This window comes from Manduca sexta, chromosome 5 (assembly GCF_014839805.1).
Source record: "Manduca sexta isolate Smith_Timp_Sample1 chromosome 5, JHU_Msex_v1.0, whole genome shotgun sequence".
Taxonomy (NCBI): Eukaryota; Metazoa; Arthropoda; class Insecta; order Lepidoptera; family Sphingidae; genus Manduca; species Manduca sexta.
Genome location: NC_051119.1, coordinates 7215745 through 7232914, shown reverse-complemented (window position 1 = coordinate 7232914; position 17170 = coordinate 7215745). Strand labels below are relative to the sequence as shown.

Here is a 17170-nt window from a genome sequence, read left to right as displayed (position 1 = left end):
CGGAGCAAATAATTTTGCAACCACTTACCAGACTGTCAAACAGCGAGGAGAAGCTATTAAATCGACAGATTTATATTATAGCATAATTTTATAATTAATTTGAGACGCAATTTTATTACTCCGTGAGCGTGGACACCTAATAATGCTTGAGAAATAAATCCAAGCAATTTTTTTTTGTTACATTTAAATGACTTGTCGATTCGATCGCCCTTAAACAGTAGAAACACCATCTTAAATTTGAATTTCAAAGTATTGCGTGGCACTCCACGGCGCTCATCATTCTGAGACAAGATATAAAATCTCATAATCTCCATTATCTAGTATTAACGCTGGCTACAATGCTCTTTAACATGCCAAAACATAGCCCCACAGACTTCGTAGGTTTAGCTCTATGTACCTAATAATAGGGATCTGCTGGGGTTTGAGTCTAGAACCAGAGGGCTTATTAGTATAACGCCAAAAAGAAGCCTAGTCGTGATTCATAGCTGACACAAAATATAAGTACCACAAATAAGAAACATAATGTTCCTACAAGTATTCTAGAGGAAGAAATAGAATCATAATATTAACAACTGCTAATAAAAAAAAATATGTTTGCATGTTCATTTTATTGTTAATAGAAATTAACGTATAAACCTCTAAGAAATTCGATAAAAATTTGACCAACAGATAAACTAAATCCTGAATTTTTAGAGACTAATTTTTTTCAAGAAAAATCAGCCCCTAATTGCGGCCAAAGCCGCGAGCAAAAGCTAATTTCTATAACGATCGTAATACATACGAGTTCATGAACGTTATTAACTAATAGCTTTATACGTTGTGAAATACGGACCGCCTTCTCTAGATATGCAAGGCCAGGCTCCGTTCAGTGCCTAAAGAACAGTACTTAAGTCAAAGAACAATCCCACATGCATATCTACATGATAAGAATATACAATCCCTAACACAATTGCCAATTGCTCAAATACGAGGCAAAATTAAGAATACTCAATCCCACTATTAATATGTTCAGATTACGAAATTATTTATGTTTTTCAATTCGCACGAAGAAATCTGAACTGCTCGAGATTGGAATTTGTAACTGATATAGTGGTAGTCTTGTTCCCTAAAATAGAAGCATCGGTTGCGTCTCTGCCTGACCCGTTATTAAGTAATCTTAAGCTTATGGAATTTTATAAAGGGAAATATATTTTATCCCGGTAAAGATGTCTTTCATAGTCACTTTGCCTCCAAATCATAGTCAGACGACACACGGTTTGCCGTATTTTATGGGACTTTGTATGTAATCCGATGAATATTTATAGAAGCAAATTTCTCCTTTTAGATAGTAAAGCAATATGTATCTAAAATTCACAATATTAGCACTCAAAGGTGCCGAGTTACACGGCCATACATCATTCGAAATGCTATAACACATTCAAACAATGCAACCGGTCTTTTGAACAGAGCGCTGTGGGTAGCCTTAATGTAAACGGCACAGAATACAATGGAGGCGGGGCAGTGCCCAGCACATGAATTACTGTCTCGTTAAACAAGTAATGATACTAACATTTGTCATTACTCGTTATAAGCTGCACAACAAATCACCAATCCATATCTAGCAACGTCTGTCATCCAATGCCTTCAGCTACTCGCTCCACTGCACTGGCCCGCGCGTCACAAACTACGGCCCGTGTACGTGGTCTCACAATACTCGCTCCTAAGCCCTCATCGACTACTTTCGGCTCGTCGTTCCAACCCGTATGTAACACAGTACGCTCCCTGTATGTGGTCTCAGAACACTCGCACCTGAGCTATCGTTCATTACATTCAGCTCGACGCCCCACCGGCCCGCGCGTCACACACTACACTCCCTGTACAAGATCTCACAACACTCGCTCCTGAGCTTCCATCGACTAACTTCAGCTCGTCGCTCCACTTCGTACTACGTCGCCTCACAACATTGATATTAAAACACGCACACCTAGCCTCTCGGGCAGTGTTTTCGCTATCTAAAATGTGATCAAACATACACTTTATTAATCCAAACTTGAATATAATAATAACTCAGCAAAATGTAGACCACATTAAAGGCTTTACGACCGCCCCGAGATCATGTATCATTCGCATAGGATTTATATCGGCCAGATCGGCAAATGTATATGTTTAAGTAATTATGAAATATGGTTTTGTTGGACTGTAGTTTATACGTTATAATTATAGGAGATTTATGGACCAAGATTTCAATTTACATGTGACCGATAGCCTCATGATTTCAGTGGAAGTCACCTAAGTAATTCATAACAATTAAAATAGAGTGAGCAGTTATTTTTAAGTTCGTTAATTGCTTGCTCTAGAAGTTTCTAGACATCTATTAATGTAAAAGTCTCACATCAGCTACTTTCTAAAAAGGATATGCAGTTGCTTTATTCATAGCACTTGTAACAAGAATGAATTGAACAATTTCTCGCACTACGGCCGCGGGCGCATAATTTTATGATTCGTTAGTAGCTGTTACCAATGCCTCTCTTCTTAAGTCTGGTTAAGTAAGAATTCTAAAGTAAGGCTTACACATTATCTGTGGTTATCAATATATATAATGTCTTTCTTATATTATTTTTCTCAATTTAAACAAACTGACGATCCGTGTCCGTTATGAAAAATTACTTTGCATACAGAATAATTAACATATTATCATTAACCATAATTAAATAATTGCTCTGATGGAAAGAGAATATGAATTTAATAACAAATACCTTAATTCTTATCTTTGAAAATTGAAAAAGTCACAAGATTTTGAAGGATTGTGGTGAAAGATTCCAATCACTAACCAGTGTCCAAACTAATAATATTACTGTGAAATGCCCTTAGCACCTTATACAGGGTCATTTTAACATTGCATTCATAAATTAGGTCACATGATCGACTTTACCTCTGTCAAAATTATGCCAAAAATTTGTAGATGAACAATGAACATTTTCTCCAAAAATATCGATATTACTGGTCTGATTTTTTGCTCATTTTATATTTTAACGCGAATATGGCCTGTGAATGAGAATATTTTTGACTGATAGCGTAATCTTGCAGCTGCAACGAATTCTCTTATAATAGAGGTGGTGGTATTAGAGAGTGTAAAATAAAAAAAAAATTATTCAGTTATTTTGTTCAAAACTTAAACTTATTCATTTTACTTTATATTTTAGCGCGGATTATTAATGAGAATATTTCTGACTGATAATGTTATCTTGCAGCTGCAACGAATTCTCTTATAATAGAGGTGGTGGTATTAGAGAGTGTAAATAAAAAAAAAATATTCAGTTATTTTGTTCAAAACTTAAACTTATTCATTTTACTTTATATTTTAGCGCGGATTATTAATGAGAATATTTCTGACTCATAATGTGATCTTGCAGCTGCGACGAATTCCCTTATAATAGTAGCTGCATTAAATCGGGTAAAATTTAAATAACATTTTATTCATATTTGTTGTTTGAAAATTGAACTTTTATTTTACATCTACACTACAATTAGTTTATTGTAAAAAGTTACTTTCAAGAAGATAATTAGTATGTGATTTCGTTTAGTAACGCAACATAAAAGTGACCCTATTACGTCTACATAAATATGAAATTTAAACATCATACCGGACATCCGCAGACTGCAATTATGTATTCACATAAATATCACTACTAAATCCATAGATCGTAAACAAATTTTCACAAAATGTTCCTTGAACTATAAATTAAAATTTCTGATATAACAAAAATTAATAATAGCTAAAATTACTAACAAGATGGCCACTCACAAGTTCTGTTACTAAAGATCACTAACGACAGCGAATAAACCGTGCTCGATACAGTCATAATTAACCATGATAACTATATAAAAACCGAGCCGGTGTCGCTAACTATTCGATTTACACACGATCCAGATACGACGCAAGTTAGTAACAAGTTGCCCGGTAGCAAGTTTCCGTAAAAAGTATAATAATTAAAAACATCAATCACTGGTGCACGCCGCGCTGTTATTTCTAAACGTAACGTTAATTAGAAATATTGTTTTTTCTTGTTGGGTTGGCAACATTTGGTATGGTTTGTTGGGGTATTAAAATGGATGGTTGTGTTACTGGAGGATAGAACAAGTTACTGTGGATATACAAAGGGTTAGGGATTTGGTGTAATGGTCACTCGGACAATGAATGCTATTCTCTCGAGTGAGGGCATTGGGCTGTAAGACTGGTGAAAGCAACATAACCGATCCATTGATCCCCAAGTGGTGATAGCGATAAGGCCTTTTTTTCCCGTAATAAAAAAGGGTTTGCTACCTGAACATCAGAATGATCGTTGGTCTGTTACCGGCCCCTGGTTACTAATGGATATGTTAACCAGATCTCCAAAGAAATTGTCGCTACGTTACCAGAAGAGACATTTGGAGTTAAGGTGTATCTTTGTATGTCAAGCCGTTTTAGGTAGTAGAATTCTGATTCTAAGAAAAAAAATACTCCTTAAAATGAAACTAGGGCTCTTTCTACATTATACGAAACCAAAATTCTCCAATATATAAGCAAATGAGCAAAATTTAGATTCCATACTAACATAACTTTAAGGATATAAGATAATAACAATAAATCTTTTTCATCCAAAAGGGGTTCATAATATTATTTAATAAAATATTAAAAGCACTAAAACGTTGACAACCTCTGGCATGTACAAAAAGCTCCCACAACCAGTTCCACAATGTCGGATATGAACTGCCATCAAAATGATCTCGTTAGCGAGTATCGTTTAAAAGGAGTTTAATTAATATATCCCATAGATCATTATACGTTATTAATGGAAAAATGTTGATGATACATGCTACACAGAACCATTTAAAAAATATCCTCTCGATATGGTAGTTTTAATTAATTTTTATAATTGCGAAGTGACTTCATACATGAGACATTTCTTTAAATATGGTATGGTTGAAAATAATATTCTTACATATTATAAAACAAAGTCCCCCGCGTTTGTCTGTCTGAACTCAAAAATAACCCGATTTCGATGAAATTTAGTATGAAGACATTTTATAACCATGGAAAGAATATAGACTATTTTTATCCCGGGAAAAAAACATTCAAATCCATCTTAACATGATAAAATCAAAATCTATCAACGGATGTCGATGAAATTTGGTATAGAGCTAGTCTATCACCCTGGGAAGAATATAGGTTATTTTTATCCCGGGAAAAAAAACATTCAAATCTGTCTTAACACGAGAAACTCAAAAACTATCAACATATGTTGATGAAATTTGATATGGAGATAGTTTTTGACCCTGGGAAGGGTATAAGCTATTTTCATCCCGGGAAAAAACATTCAAATCTGTCTGAAAACGATAAACTCAAAAACTATCAACATATGTTGATGAAATTTGATATGGAGATAGTTTTTGACCCTGGGAAGGGTATAAGCTATTTTCATCCCGGGAAAAAACATTCAAATCTGTCTTAACACGATAAACTCAAAAACTATCAACATATGTTGATGAAATTTGATATGGAGATAGTTTTTGACCCTGGGAAGGGTATAAGCTATTTTCATCCTGGGAAAAAACATTCAAATCTGTCTTAACACGATAAACTCAAAAACTATCAACATATGTTGATGAAATTTGATATGGAGATAGTTTTTGACCCTGGGAAGGGTATAAGCTATTTTCATCCCGGGAAAAAACATTCAAATCTGTCTGAAAACGATAAACTCAAAAACTATCAACATATGTTGATGAAATTTGATATGGAGATAGTTTTTGACCCTGGGAAGGGTATAAGCTATTTTCATCCCGGGAAAAAACATTCAAATCTGTCTTAACACGATAAACTCAAAATCTATTGAGGAATGTCGATGAAATTTGGTATAGAGCTAGTTTATCACCCTGGGAAGGACATAGGCTATTTTTATCCCGAAAAAAAAACATTGACGCGGGCGAGACAATGAGCTAAAGCACGTAAATAATAAAATCCTAGTGTCGCACGCTTCAAAGATTCATTTCTATTTAATTTGCTGTATGTGATATAAAATAAAAAAAATCATGAATTAATCAATTCATTAAAAACCAATGGATAGAACGCACATAGTATAATATTGTTTTATATGCTTTTTAACGTATTGTAAATATATTACACTCAAAAATAAATGATAGTTTTGAATTATTTGACAGAGTCACTAATGAGCTACGTAACCGAAAAAAATAAGCGAGTTCGGAGGTAACAAACATACAAAAAAAACATTCACGTCGAATTGATAACCTCCTCCTTTTTTTGAAGTCGGTTAAAAATATTTACTGTCGAGTATTATCTTTATAACGTGGTGTGAGTAATATTTGCTGCCGAATGGTATACAATCTTAATCGGCTTTAAAATCAACCCAGATTTAGTGTCAAGCCAAAGATCCGATCAAACTGTCTTATCAAAAACATGGGTGGTCTGCTAGCTTGAGTAATCTAAACGACATTTTTCTTACGCGGTAATTACAAATATATATATATATATATATTTTATTGCTTTTGTTGACGAGACGAGCTTGCCGTTCGCCTGATGGTGAGTGATACGACCGCCTATAAACAGTAGAAACACTATCCAAAACCTTGCAAAATAAAGTATTTTTTGGTATTCCGCTGCGCTCGCCATCTTGAGACATGAGATGTTAAGTCTCATTATGTTCAGTAGTTACACTAGCCACAATGTGCATCAAACCGGAATATAATAGTGTACTATTGCGTGGCGGCAGAAATAGACAATGCAGCGGTACCTACCCCGGAGGACTCTCACATATGAGAGACCTACAACCAGTGTACCGCTAATGCATAAGTTTGGTAATTGTATATATTTTACTTGAAACCTAGCATAGATCGCAGAATGTAAGGATTATGACTCCTCTACCTACCCCTCAAAACGAAAAGGCGTGATGTTCAAAATCCTTTTATTAACGTTTGCGGCCCCTCACAACGCTATTTACAAAATCTTCTACACTTCGGGTGCAAATTTTGTACGTCAGGTCGTTTCAGATTTTATCGATCTACTTTCAATACGATTATCTGGCATTGAACGGGACGAGTTTAAGTGCATAATTATATGTATCACGAACGTGTTGCAACCCATTTATTCGCCAATTTATTTATTAGTCATGCTACTTTATAAATATAATTATTGCATACGTTTGTTATATCAAACAATTGACATTTAACATAATGAGGTTTCCAGCTAAATTATTTGCTGCATTCGAAGTAATTTAACTTTAAAAATAATTAATTCGTAGTATAATTTAATAAAACCAAAGAACAACAAAATGCTTTAAGCGATATGCACAATACACATTGGGCATGTAAAGGTATTAAAGAAAGATTTATTTTTTTTAATTTTATTTTTTCTGGCTAATATTTTCACAAAAGCACAGATTATACTACCGTAGTGGTTTGATATGCGAAAGAAAAACCTTTAAATTCCAACCATAGACATAGAAATGTTGGAAAACCGTGCAAAATCTAAAGGTAATATGTACCTACGAGTCTTAATTTAAAATCGTGGTTGAATCCAACTCTTAAATAAAGCGTGTGCAATATAATGTATGAATGTATATTAACAAAACAATTAAAATTAATCGGGATCTGAGAACGCCGCGCCGTAAACTACAAAAATAAGTATTGATTTTCCAATGTTCTTTATTATACCCAATTTTTTTTTAATGACTACAAAAACTTCATGCGGACAGCCAGAATTATTTTTGTTGCCAGCGTATTTACTGGGCATTATGAAGTAATATTGTCAGGTCTGATTTGTTTTTCTATTCAGGACAGAAGGTAACACGAACCGAGACTTAGGATTGTAGGTTGGGACACACTACTTTCAGCCAATCGAACACTAACTGGTGATGTTTTTTTCTTATAATAATTTTTGATAAAGTTATTGATTTATTGGAACATTTAGTATCCACGTGCAAGCCGGGCATATCCCCAGTACACTGAAAATCGGGAAATCCCGCACAAATACAGACACCTGGCAACACTAGTGACGAGTGCAGTGGAGTGCCACGCAATACTTCGTAATGCAAAGTTTTGTAGTGTTACTACTGTTTACGGGCGGTCGTATTGTTTACCATGCGAGTGCCAGCTCGTCTCGTCATTTGCAAACGAAAATATCCTACCTTAAGCGAGTTCTCAAACAATTCGATAATAGGACACCCATTAGTTTTGAAACAGTGGTCGCAACTCGTCCGATTAATCATCGAGCACCGAATTGATGTAATTATCTCGGCTGAGTCACGATCGAATGATCGATATGATCGCGATACCTCTAAATGATCGTGGTCAGTTTAGATATTGATTACGCCCTAAATATTTTGAGTAGTTGTGATTAGACTTTGGATTTGTATCGGAAATCGTTGCTTAAAAATTTTGCATGTCTAGCTGGCTTTAGAATTTGAATAATTTAAAATTATTTTTTTCGAAATGCAGATTTTTTTTATTTAAAAATGTATTTATGGTGTTTGTCGTTGCTATATTTTAGACTTTAATCGTTAATATATCATATAGTGGTGTAGCTACGTGTAAGCTGTGGCCTACTTGAGGAGCACGGAATATAGATTACGTTGTTTTTTCTTTGTTTTATTCATTTTGACATCTTTAATGAACTCAAATAGACTTCTTTACTTCTGCTAACATTGTGTCAAAAATCGTCAATGAATAGCAATTATTTTCGCCGAAAAATCCGCTTTTAGTTTTCTATCATTTTGTAATTTAGTGTGAATATGGTGTGAGTGTATAAGTATCTGACTAAGTGTGTTGTTGCCCCTGGGACGAATTCTCTTAGAGTAGTGGTAGAATTAGGACGAGTAAATTAAAATTACTTTTTATTGTTAATTATTTTGTTCGAAAACTTAAACTTTTTCTTTTACATCTACCGTTCGAGTAACATTATAAATCGTTATTTTCAAGGATATGATATTAGTAATGTTATGCCAAAATGAGCCTTAATAGTGGTATCTACATGAACTCTTATACGAGGCCAACCTTGTAGCAACCAGTTAGCTTAAACAAAAAGAGTCCAATCAAAAAAGTATTTTCTCTTTACATTCTAAAGATGTCGATCAGAGCTGCTTACATTACAAGTAATTTAAAAGTTTAAGTGATCTCATTTCCATCGCGTTTTCTTCCAACAACCTTTACTATCTTACACCTCTTAAAGGAGAGTTGTAAAGTAATAATGCTGATACTGTCCTTCATAATGAGTTTGTGTATTTAAATTGAACATTGTAATTCAGTTTAATGAATGTTAAATAGCAAAATGTTCCAGCCACGATATCCTCAAGTGTTCCCGGTGCATGCCAACAACTTTTTTCATTTTAAAAACTAAAAATGGCTGCCAATTACACGTCCTTATGCTTGGATATTTTTTCTTGTTTGTCTAAAATGGTTCTAATTACGGCCGCGGTGCATATGAAGTATGTCGGGCACGCGATAAAAAAGTCGCCGAGGTGTGCGCGGCCGAGCGGCGCGCGCTCGCGGCGCTTCTACGGCGCATGCGCCGGTCGAGATAACTCAGGGCTGTCTGTTTATAATTGTACCGTTATGTTTTGTTTGAATTTCGAAGCACACATTTTTAAAGGTTGAATAACCGTCAACTCACAGTTTTAATTATAAAAAATCGCAAAGCTATGCTTAATTAAAATACAAATTTACTCGATCAGCTGTAAGTTAAAACCCGCCATCTTGCCTCTTAATAGAAACCGTTGATGTTTTTGACAGCTATTTGAGCAATTCTTAACCACCTCTTAACTCTAAAACAAGTTTATAAGTAAGACTGTTATTCAATAACTCAATCACATGAAGCGTTAAAAATAAATTATAAGAGAATAAATATATTACAGTCTTTTATATTTTCAATGGTGGAAATACATCCAAAAAGCCAAAATTGTTTACTAACTTATTAGTTTTTCAGGAATATTTTTACCTAAGGCTTATAAACGAAACTAAACAAAGCAAATTTTTTCTACGAATTGATTTGATACGTAAACACTTGTAAACCACAATGATAGATTAAAATCATAACATATTATTCTCTCTTTTCCGCCTCATTGATCTTATGATATAAACTCGGCGAAGAGTGGATACCTAGTCTAGAAGTACATCTATAGCTTTCTTTTTGATGATAAAATACTAACGTTATGATACCTTTGCGCAAATGTTAAACATTGATCTAAAACTATTTTATGTATTTAATCGCGGTCTCAAATAAAGGGAGAAAATAATAAAATAAATATACGCAATAAAATCCTTAAAATAGTTTTATTGACGTTATACCAATGACAACCCTGAGTAATGGTCAATAAATACCACAAACTCATTGGCTCTACGGTCACGTAGCGAGGAGATGTCGAAATAAACGCATGCGTGTACGAATATCATCATTTCACGAATATCGAGCGAGTTCGCGATTGCACACCGATTTATTTTTGTTTTCTGATTAAGTTCTAGAGTTCCTTTTTTAAAATACTTGACAGTTTAACATAGTGAAACAAATTTGATCTTTAAATGCTATGAAATATCTTTACTTAAGGCGATACCTCAAGGTCCATTTTCATACATTTTGTTTCGCCTTTAATCTGGGTAACTAAACAAGTATTGGCAAGTAAAGAATTTAAATTCACGTCTAGTTAGTGATAAGTTCTCGCAGTTGAAAGAAAAACGTAAAAATAATTAATAATCATGGATATTTCTGCCTTTAAAATTTCGTCATATTAAATTAACTAGACGTGAATTTAAATTCTTTACTTGCCAATACTTGTTTAGTTACCCAGATTAAAGCCGAAACAAAATGTATGAAAATGGACCTTGAGGTATCGCCTTAAATGGGTTTCTTCTACGGGTCAATCTCACTTTTGGGTAACATCTTAAGTAGACATTTAAGGTACTCAATTATTTAATAAATAATATTTAAGCTTTACTGGTGGTAGGTTTCTCATATGTGAGAGTCCGCCTGGGTAGGTACCACCGCAATGTCTATTTCTGCCGCCAAGCAGCAGTGTATAGTCACTGTTGTGTTCCGGGTTGAAGGACATTGTAGCCAGCATAGCTACTGAACATCTCATGTCTTAAGATGGCGAGCGCACTGGAATACCAAACAATACTTTGTAATTCAAGGTGTTGGATGGTGTTTCTACTGTTTATGGGCGGTCGAACCGCTTACTATCAAACGAACGGTAAGCTTGTCTCGTCATACAAAGAAATAAAAAAAAGCTGTATATTGAGTGCTTGTTCTTGTTTGAGTTATATAATAAACAAAACTATAAATCGTATTCTATGACTTAAGATATCATCAGATGTTGTTTCTTAAATACCGACGCTCTTAAGATGCTGACTTTAACTTAACAGCATCTCTGCTGATATCGCTATTCATAGAGATTTTGAGTTGAGGCAATATGACCCTAAATTCTGTATTATTCGTTTTAATACAGCTCAATACTTATCATCAGTTACATCTTTCTTTCCTTATATTTCACCGGTATTGCAGATTTATGACACAGGCATTCTTAGGTTTCCTTAATAATGAGGTATAGGATTTCTTAGATGAGCAGATTTTACTATAGTTTGACTTGCATTGTATTCCATGTATACCCAATTTTAAAATTAGCTGTATTGACGCTTGTTAGACCAATAAACCTACCAGCACATTACCACATCGCTATTTGACCATTTATCTGATCAATAGCCCACGTGTTAACTAGTGTACTGTGTGGAAATTTCTAGAACTATGATTGGATTTTCCCACGTCAATTGTTTCGAGATTTATCATTTAGTAATGTTTAACCATCGGCGCGTTGGTTTACCGATAGCAGAGTTGAGGAAGTCAGACTTTGATTTCCAATTCGATAATTTTGAAATAAAAAATACATCCGCTGGATTGGAATGTGTGTCTCGTATGCATAGAGCGGATAGAAGCTCGGCGAAATGTCGATTTACCAGTTACATCTCTGACTACCCCTTCAGGAATTGAGCCATACTTATTTAATATCTATGTTTTATTGTTAGTTTTTAATCAAGATTTACCCACAAAGCTACCATGTCACAGAGTTTAATCAAAATTGACTCTCAAAGCCAGCATATCACAAAGACTCTATATAGATCTGGGTTAAGCTTTGGTCCTATTATATTGCTATACGATAAGTTGACTGTACTATACATATACAGGGTCATTTTGACATTACGTTGGGTACTAAATGAATTATGAAACCGCATACTTAATAATACTTTGCCATAAGTTACTAGAACCGTAGATGTAAAATAAAAATTTATTTTCTAACAAAATAAATATAAATTTACACGATCTAATGCCACTACTACTATTCTAAGAGAATCCTTCGCAGCGACAACATACTTTCGTTTAGAAATACACTCACAAACATCAAATTCGCAATAAACTAGATTTTCAAAAAAAATATAAATCTAAAACCGGGATTTTTGATGAATATATCTATTATTCAAATAATTATTAACCTGCACCAGCATAAAAAACCTCAAAATCAACCACAAACTAGTAGCCAGCTAAAATCAGTTTAAGATAATCTCAAGCAGCGAGCCGTGTAAACCAACACACATAACTTGTACTCACACACTGATGCATGTTACAGGTATATGAAGAGGCAGTAGGGAACCACAAAATGTTGCGCACGCGCATAACAAAACGGAAATTTTTACTACGGTAAAGTGAGGAAGGGGAATTATTTTTACACCCTATCTATATAAATATGTATGTATATATCGACTGCCTTAGTGGCGTAGTTGTAACGCGAACATGGTAGAGTACGCCTATCGCACTGAGGTCGTGGGTTCGAATCCTAGATCTGGACAAACAATATTGTGATTGGGTTATTCCATCTTAAAAATTACCCAATTGCAGCTCGGAGTAAAGAACAAAACGGGCTAAGTACGAGAAAAGAGTCTATAACAGGTTCCCGTGCTTCGGAAATGACGTAAAGTAGTTGGTCATGTGCCTGATCACTCTCCGGTTATGTCTGATTTCCAGACTATAGGAGTGAAGGAACATATAATATTTGTATATATTACTCTACTAAGTGTTACTCGTGGCTTCGCCTGCGTGAAGGATCATTTCCAGAAGGAAAATGTGCTTTCCAAAACAAAATGTAGCCTATAATGTACATGTTACTCCAAGAAATGGTCCATCCTGTGCGTCAAAATTCATCCAAATCTATTAAGCATCCTGCGTTATAAAAACTCAAACATATTTACAAAATTTCACATTTATAATATTAGTAAAGAAAAGAAACTAATCATAAGAATTAATAAAATTAGATAAACTTATTGTGATAGACTCGCCCCTATCACATCATAGGACGGAATACACACAGCGAAAATTGGCACTGATTGCGACTCTGCCTACCTCTATGGGAATAAAAATCGTGTGTTCGTGGGTAAAATTAGTAAGAAGGTACTAAGTATAAGATCTCCTTTGAGAAATATAGCCATGTCATACTGTCTCTACCATGCCTGAGTATTGATACACATCTGTAGGCATGCATTATTCACACACCGCGTGACACGGCCACATATCACTCGCCGGGAATCGAACCTGTCGCGATACAGTCGATACAAGCACGTGTACACAAAAAACTAATTAAATCAACGTATCTTAAATCTGAGATCGTGTGCGATGACCCTAATTTAGCTGATAGAGCGTCAAAATTACAGGTGTCTTGGTTTGGGAGTTAATTTTGATCGTGGAGTAAGGCGCTGCGCAGACGTCAGCTTTGTTTATGGAATGCGACAATAAATAAGACCAGTTACAACAATACTCCATTTTTTATACGGGTGCACCAAAGTGGCCCCACTGTACCTGATGGTAAGTAGAATAGGTCTAAATAGAATATGGGCTCACGAGAGATGATTATTCTAGCTAGTCGACACTATTATGCCGGCCTGTTGGAATCGGATATACACAGTCTGATCCCGAAACGCGGCACACTTACGTGGGCCACTATGACTGGATTGGATGGACTTGAAACCTTGTGTACGATCGTCGCTTTCCTGACGAATATAAAATATATCCCATCAGCAAAAGTAGTTGTAGTTGACAGTTCCTGGTTATTTAACACTATAACGAATATCCTTCAAGCTTGGTTTCTTAATACTGTTGAATGACCATCATTCCAGTTATTTGCTTTATCAAATATTTATATGACACTAGCGACCCGCCCGGTGCCGCGACTGCCTCGGTGGCGTAGTTGTATTGCATGTCCGGTACAATAGCGCTCTGAGGTCCTGGGTTCGAATCCCGGGTCGGGCAAAAAAATGATATTTGGGTTTTTCTGCTCAGTATCAGCCCGGAGTCTGGAATTTGTGCCCGATATGGTGATAGGCTCGCCCCCTATCACATCATGGGACGGAACATATTTGGCGAAAAGTGGGTGCCCTAGTTGCGCCTCTGCATACCCCTTCGGGGATAAATGCGTGATGTTATGTTATGTTATGTTATGACCCGCCCGGCTCCACACGGGTAGCACTAATTATCCATAGCCAGATGACTTCTGGTGATCTGATCTATACCAAATTTCACAAGATCACCCGCTGAGCTAATCTAAAGAAAGAAATAAAAAGAGGCTTATTGTCACATCTGGTGCATGCAATACATATTACAAGTACAGCGCTACTCGTTGTGATGTGATAATTAGGTGGCCAGCTCAGCATAATGCTGTGTTGCGTCGTAATCAGCAACGCAATGCTGGTTTACAGTGGCCACCTAAAGTGACGAATAAGATGCTTAAAGTAAAGACTACCTAAATAACTAAAATAGCTCCAGCTTATTTGGAACCCATAGCGACCATACGTACACACATTTATTTATATCTATATATATAAAGAAAATCGTGTTAGTTACACTATTTATAACTCAAGAACGGATGAACGGATTTCGCTGAAAATTAGTGGAGAGGTAACTTAGAACTAGGAGACGGACATAGGATACTTTTTACTATTATATAAAACTGAAGAGTTTGTTTGTTTGAACGCGCTTATCTCAGGAACTACTAGTTCGAGCTGAAAAAATCTTTTAGTGTTGGATAGATCACTTATCGAGGAAGGCTATATATCATCACGCTATGATCAAAAGGAGCGAAGCAGTAATGAAAAGTGTTGCAAAAACGGGGAAAATTTATAAGTTTTGAGAGATTATAACGCAAAACTTTATCCCGATAAACTATATCACGCGGGCGGAGCCGCGGGCAATAGCTAGTAATATATAGATGCTATTAAAAATAAGATACGAATGTCTACATTTCTTTATTAGACCGTGATAACTGCCTACTGTTTTGGCGTTATATCTAGGTCAGTCGTCGGTAGCGACTGCCGATGATCATTGGTCACCTGCGACCGCGCAGCGACCAATGATATTGCAACCACACCGACCTGTCAGTACAATGTTCATGCGCTTTTAAATCGAGTGATTTAATTGCGAGATATTTTTGTAGTTTGTTAGAATGGCTTTTGATTGCGGCTTGGCTTGTATAGTCCCGGAACAAATACGTAAAATTTAAAAAAAAAGAAAGCTATAGGTTAATTAGGGGATTGGTCTATGTTGGAGTTATTTTATCGAAATATTTTAGTTTAAGCTGCCCGTGTTCGGCGTTTTAAGGCTCTGGAATAATCCTCTTAGTAGAAAGAAACAACAAGAGAACGTTTTTTTTCCTACTCTGTCACTCTACAAAGGCTTGAAGCTTAGCCCTTAAAGCATTAATTTTTAGTTTAAAGAAAGTTGTTATATTGTTCGCAACAAAGCCGCCAAGTCTGCTAACTTGTTAAAAACAAAAGCTATAAAAATGCTTCGTACAACCCAATAAAAGTATATTGACGTCAAATAGCCGTGAGCGCATAAAAATACTACTACTCTAATACTTTAGCTTCTTGATGACATCATCAGAAACTATCAGTATTAAAAGTAGAGCACATTCCACAGCCAGGGTGATCAGTGGTAGTGTCATTGTTGTCGAAACATGTAGGCAACAACCGCTCGAGACCTCGGCCGTGATACCTTGTGGAATTTTAGATTGTCACCGAATGCAATAATGAAGATAATCAGGCTATAGGTACTTATTATACTGTATTTATTTAAAATCGATATGTTGTTAAAGTTTTAAGTCGGCTTTAAATATGTTTGGTGGATGTTTGGTATGGATTCCTGTGCTCTTGAACCTAGATAACAAAAGAGAAAAGTTGAGTTTACTCAATAATGAGTCGTAAAGCGAACGTATTAAATATCAAAAATATGGTCTTTATAATATACCTATTTTTTTATTTCACCTCCTAAATCTCTGAGCACTTTAAATCTGTCTTATTAAGGTTTTACTTAATGTTCAAAGTAAAATGAAGTATAGAAAGTTTAACTCAAAGCCCAATTACCTACAATATTATGAAATAATAAAAAAATCCGGAGCACGCAATTCGAAATTCAAAACGATAGTAGGTCATATTGTTAAAAAATTCCACTCACCTCATCTTGAAAAGTCCGGTGCAATGTGTCCTTAGTGTATCGTTGATCACTCTGCCTCAATATTGCAGAGCACTGTTTCAAAAGTGCTAACCTGAGTCTCTCTTTCGCACTTTCCTCCTCCATGACCGACTTTCTGTGTCCACTTCTGGGTACTCCGAGCACATTTTTAGAGTTTTCAACACAATTATCACTTACACGATCGATTTCGGGGAGCGCGCCATTTTCGTTTTGACAGCTGTCACTTTTCCCGCCATTGTTTATGGTGATGACGACGTTATCTATATCCCCGTTTGTTGCCATTTTATTTACATGTTTTAAGTAAATTAATATGTATAATTTTTGGCTTCAAACTGTAAACATTATTTTTATTCACTTTTTTATTATTTTTCTATAGTATTTAATAAACATTTGTTGATCTCTTGACCTGTATTAAGAAGAAAGAGGTATTTTTTAACTACCGCTTCGAATATACTAAAGAGTTTTATTAATATTCCTATGCCGTATCAGCTAATTATCATTTTATTAATGCCAATATTTATATCGGTTGATGCCGACAGACTAAAACTCTTAATTTGATAGCATGATTGATCTCTATTCGATAAAATATAAACGTAACCGAAATAGTGCGTGGGTGTTGCTACATTAATCTTTTTA

The 17170-nt window shown here is 35.3% G+C and overlaps 1 protein-coding gene across 1 annotated transcript in view; it reads right to left on the bottom strand.

Annotated features, from left to right (window-relative positions):
• Positions 1 to 16859, bottom strand: part of LOC115444620 (NADPH oxidase 5) — a 50388-nt gene extending 33529 nt beyond the window's left edge. Inside the window, 1 exon segment of the mRNA XM_030170462.2 lies at positions 16517 to 16859. Coding sequence (XP_030026322.1) covers positions 16517 to 16816 — 300 coding nt within the window. The 5' untranslated portion in view covers positions 16817 to 16859.
• Between the last annotated feature and the right edge of the window lie 311 nt (positions 16860 to 17170).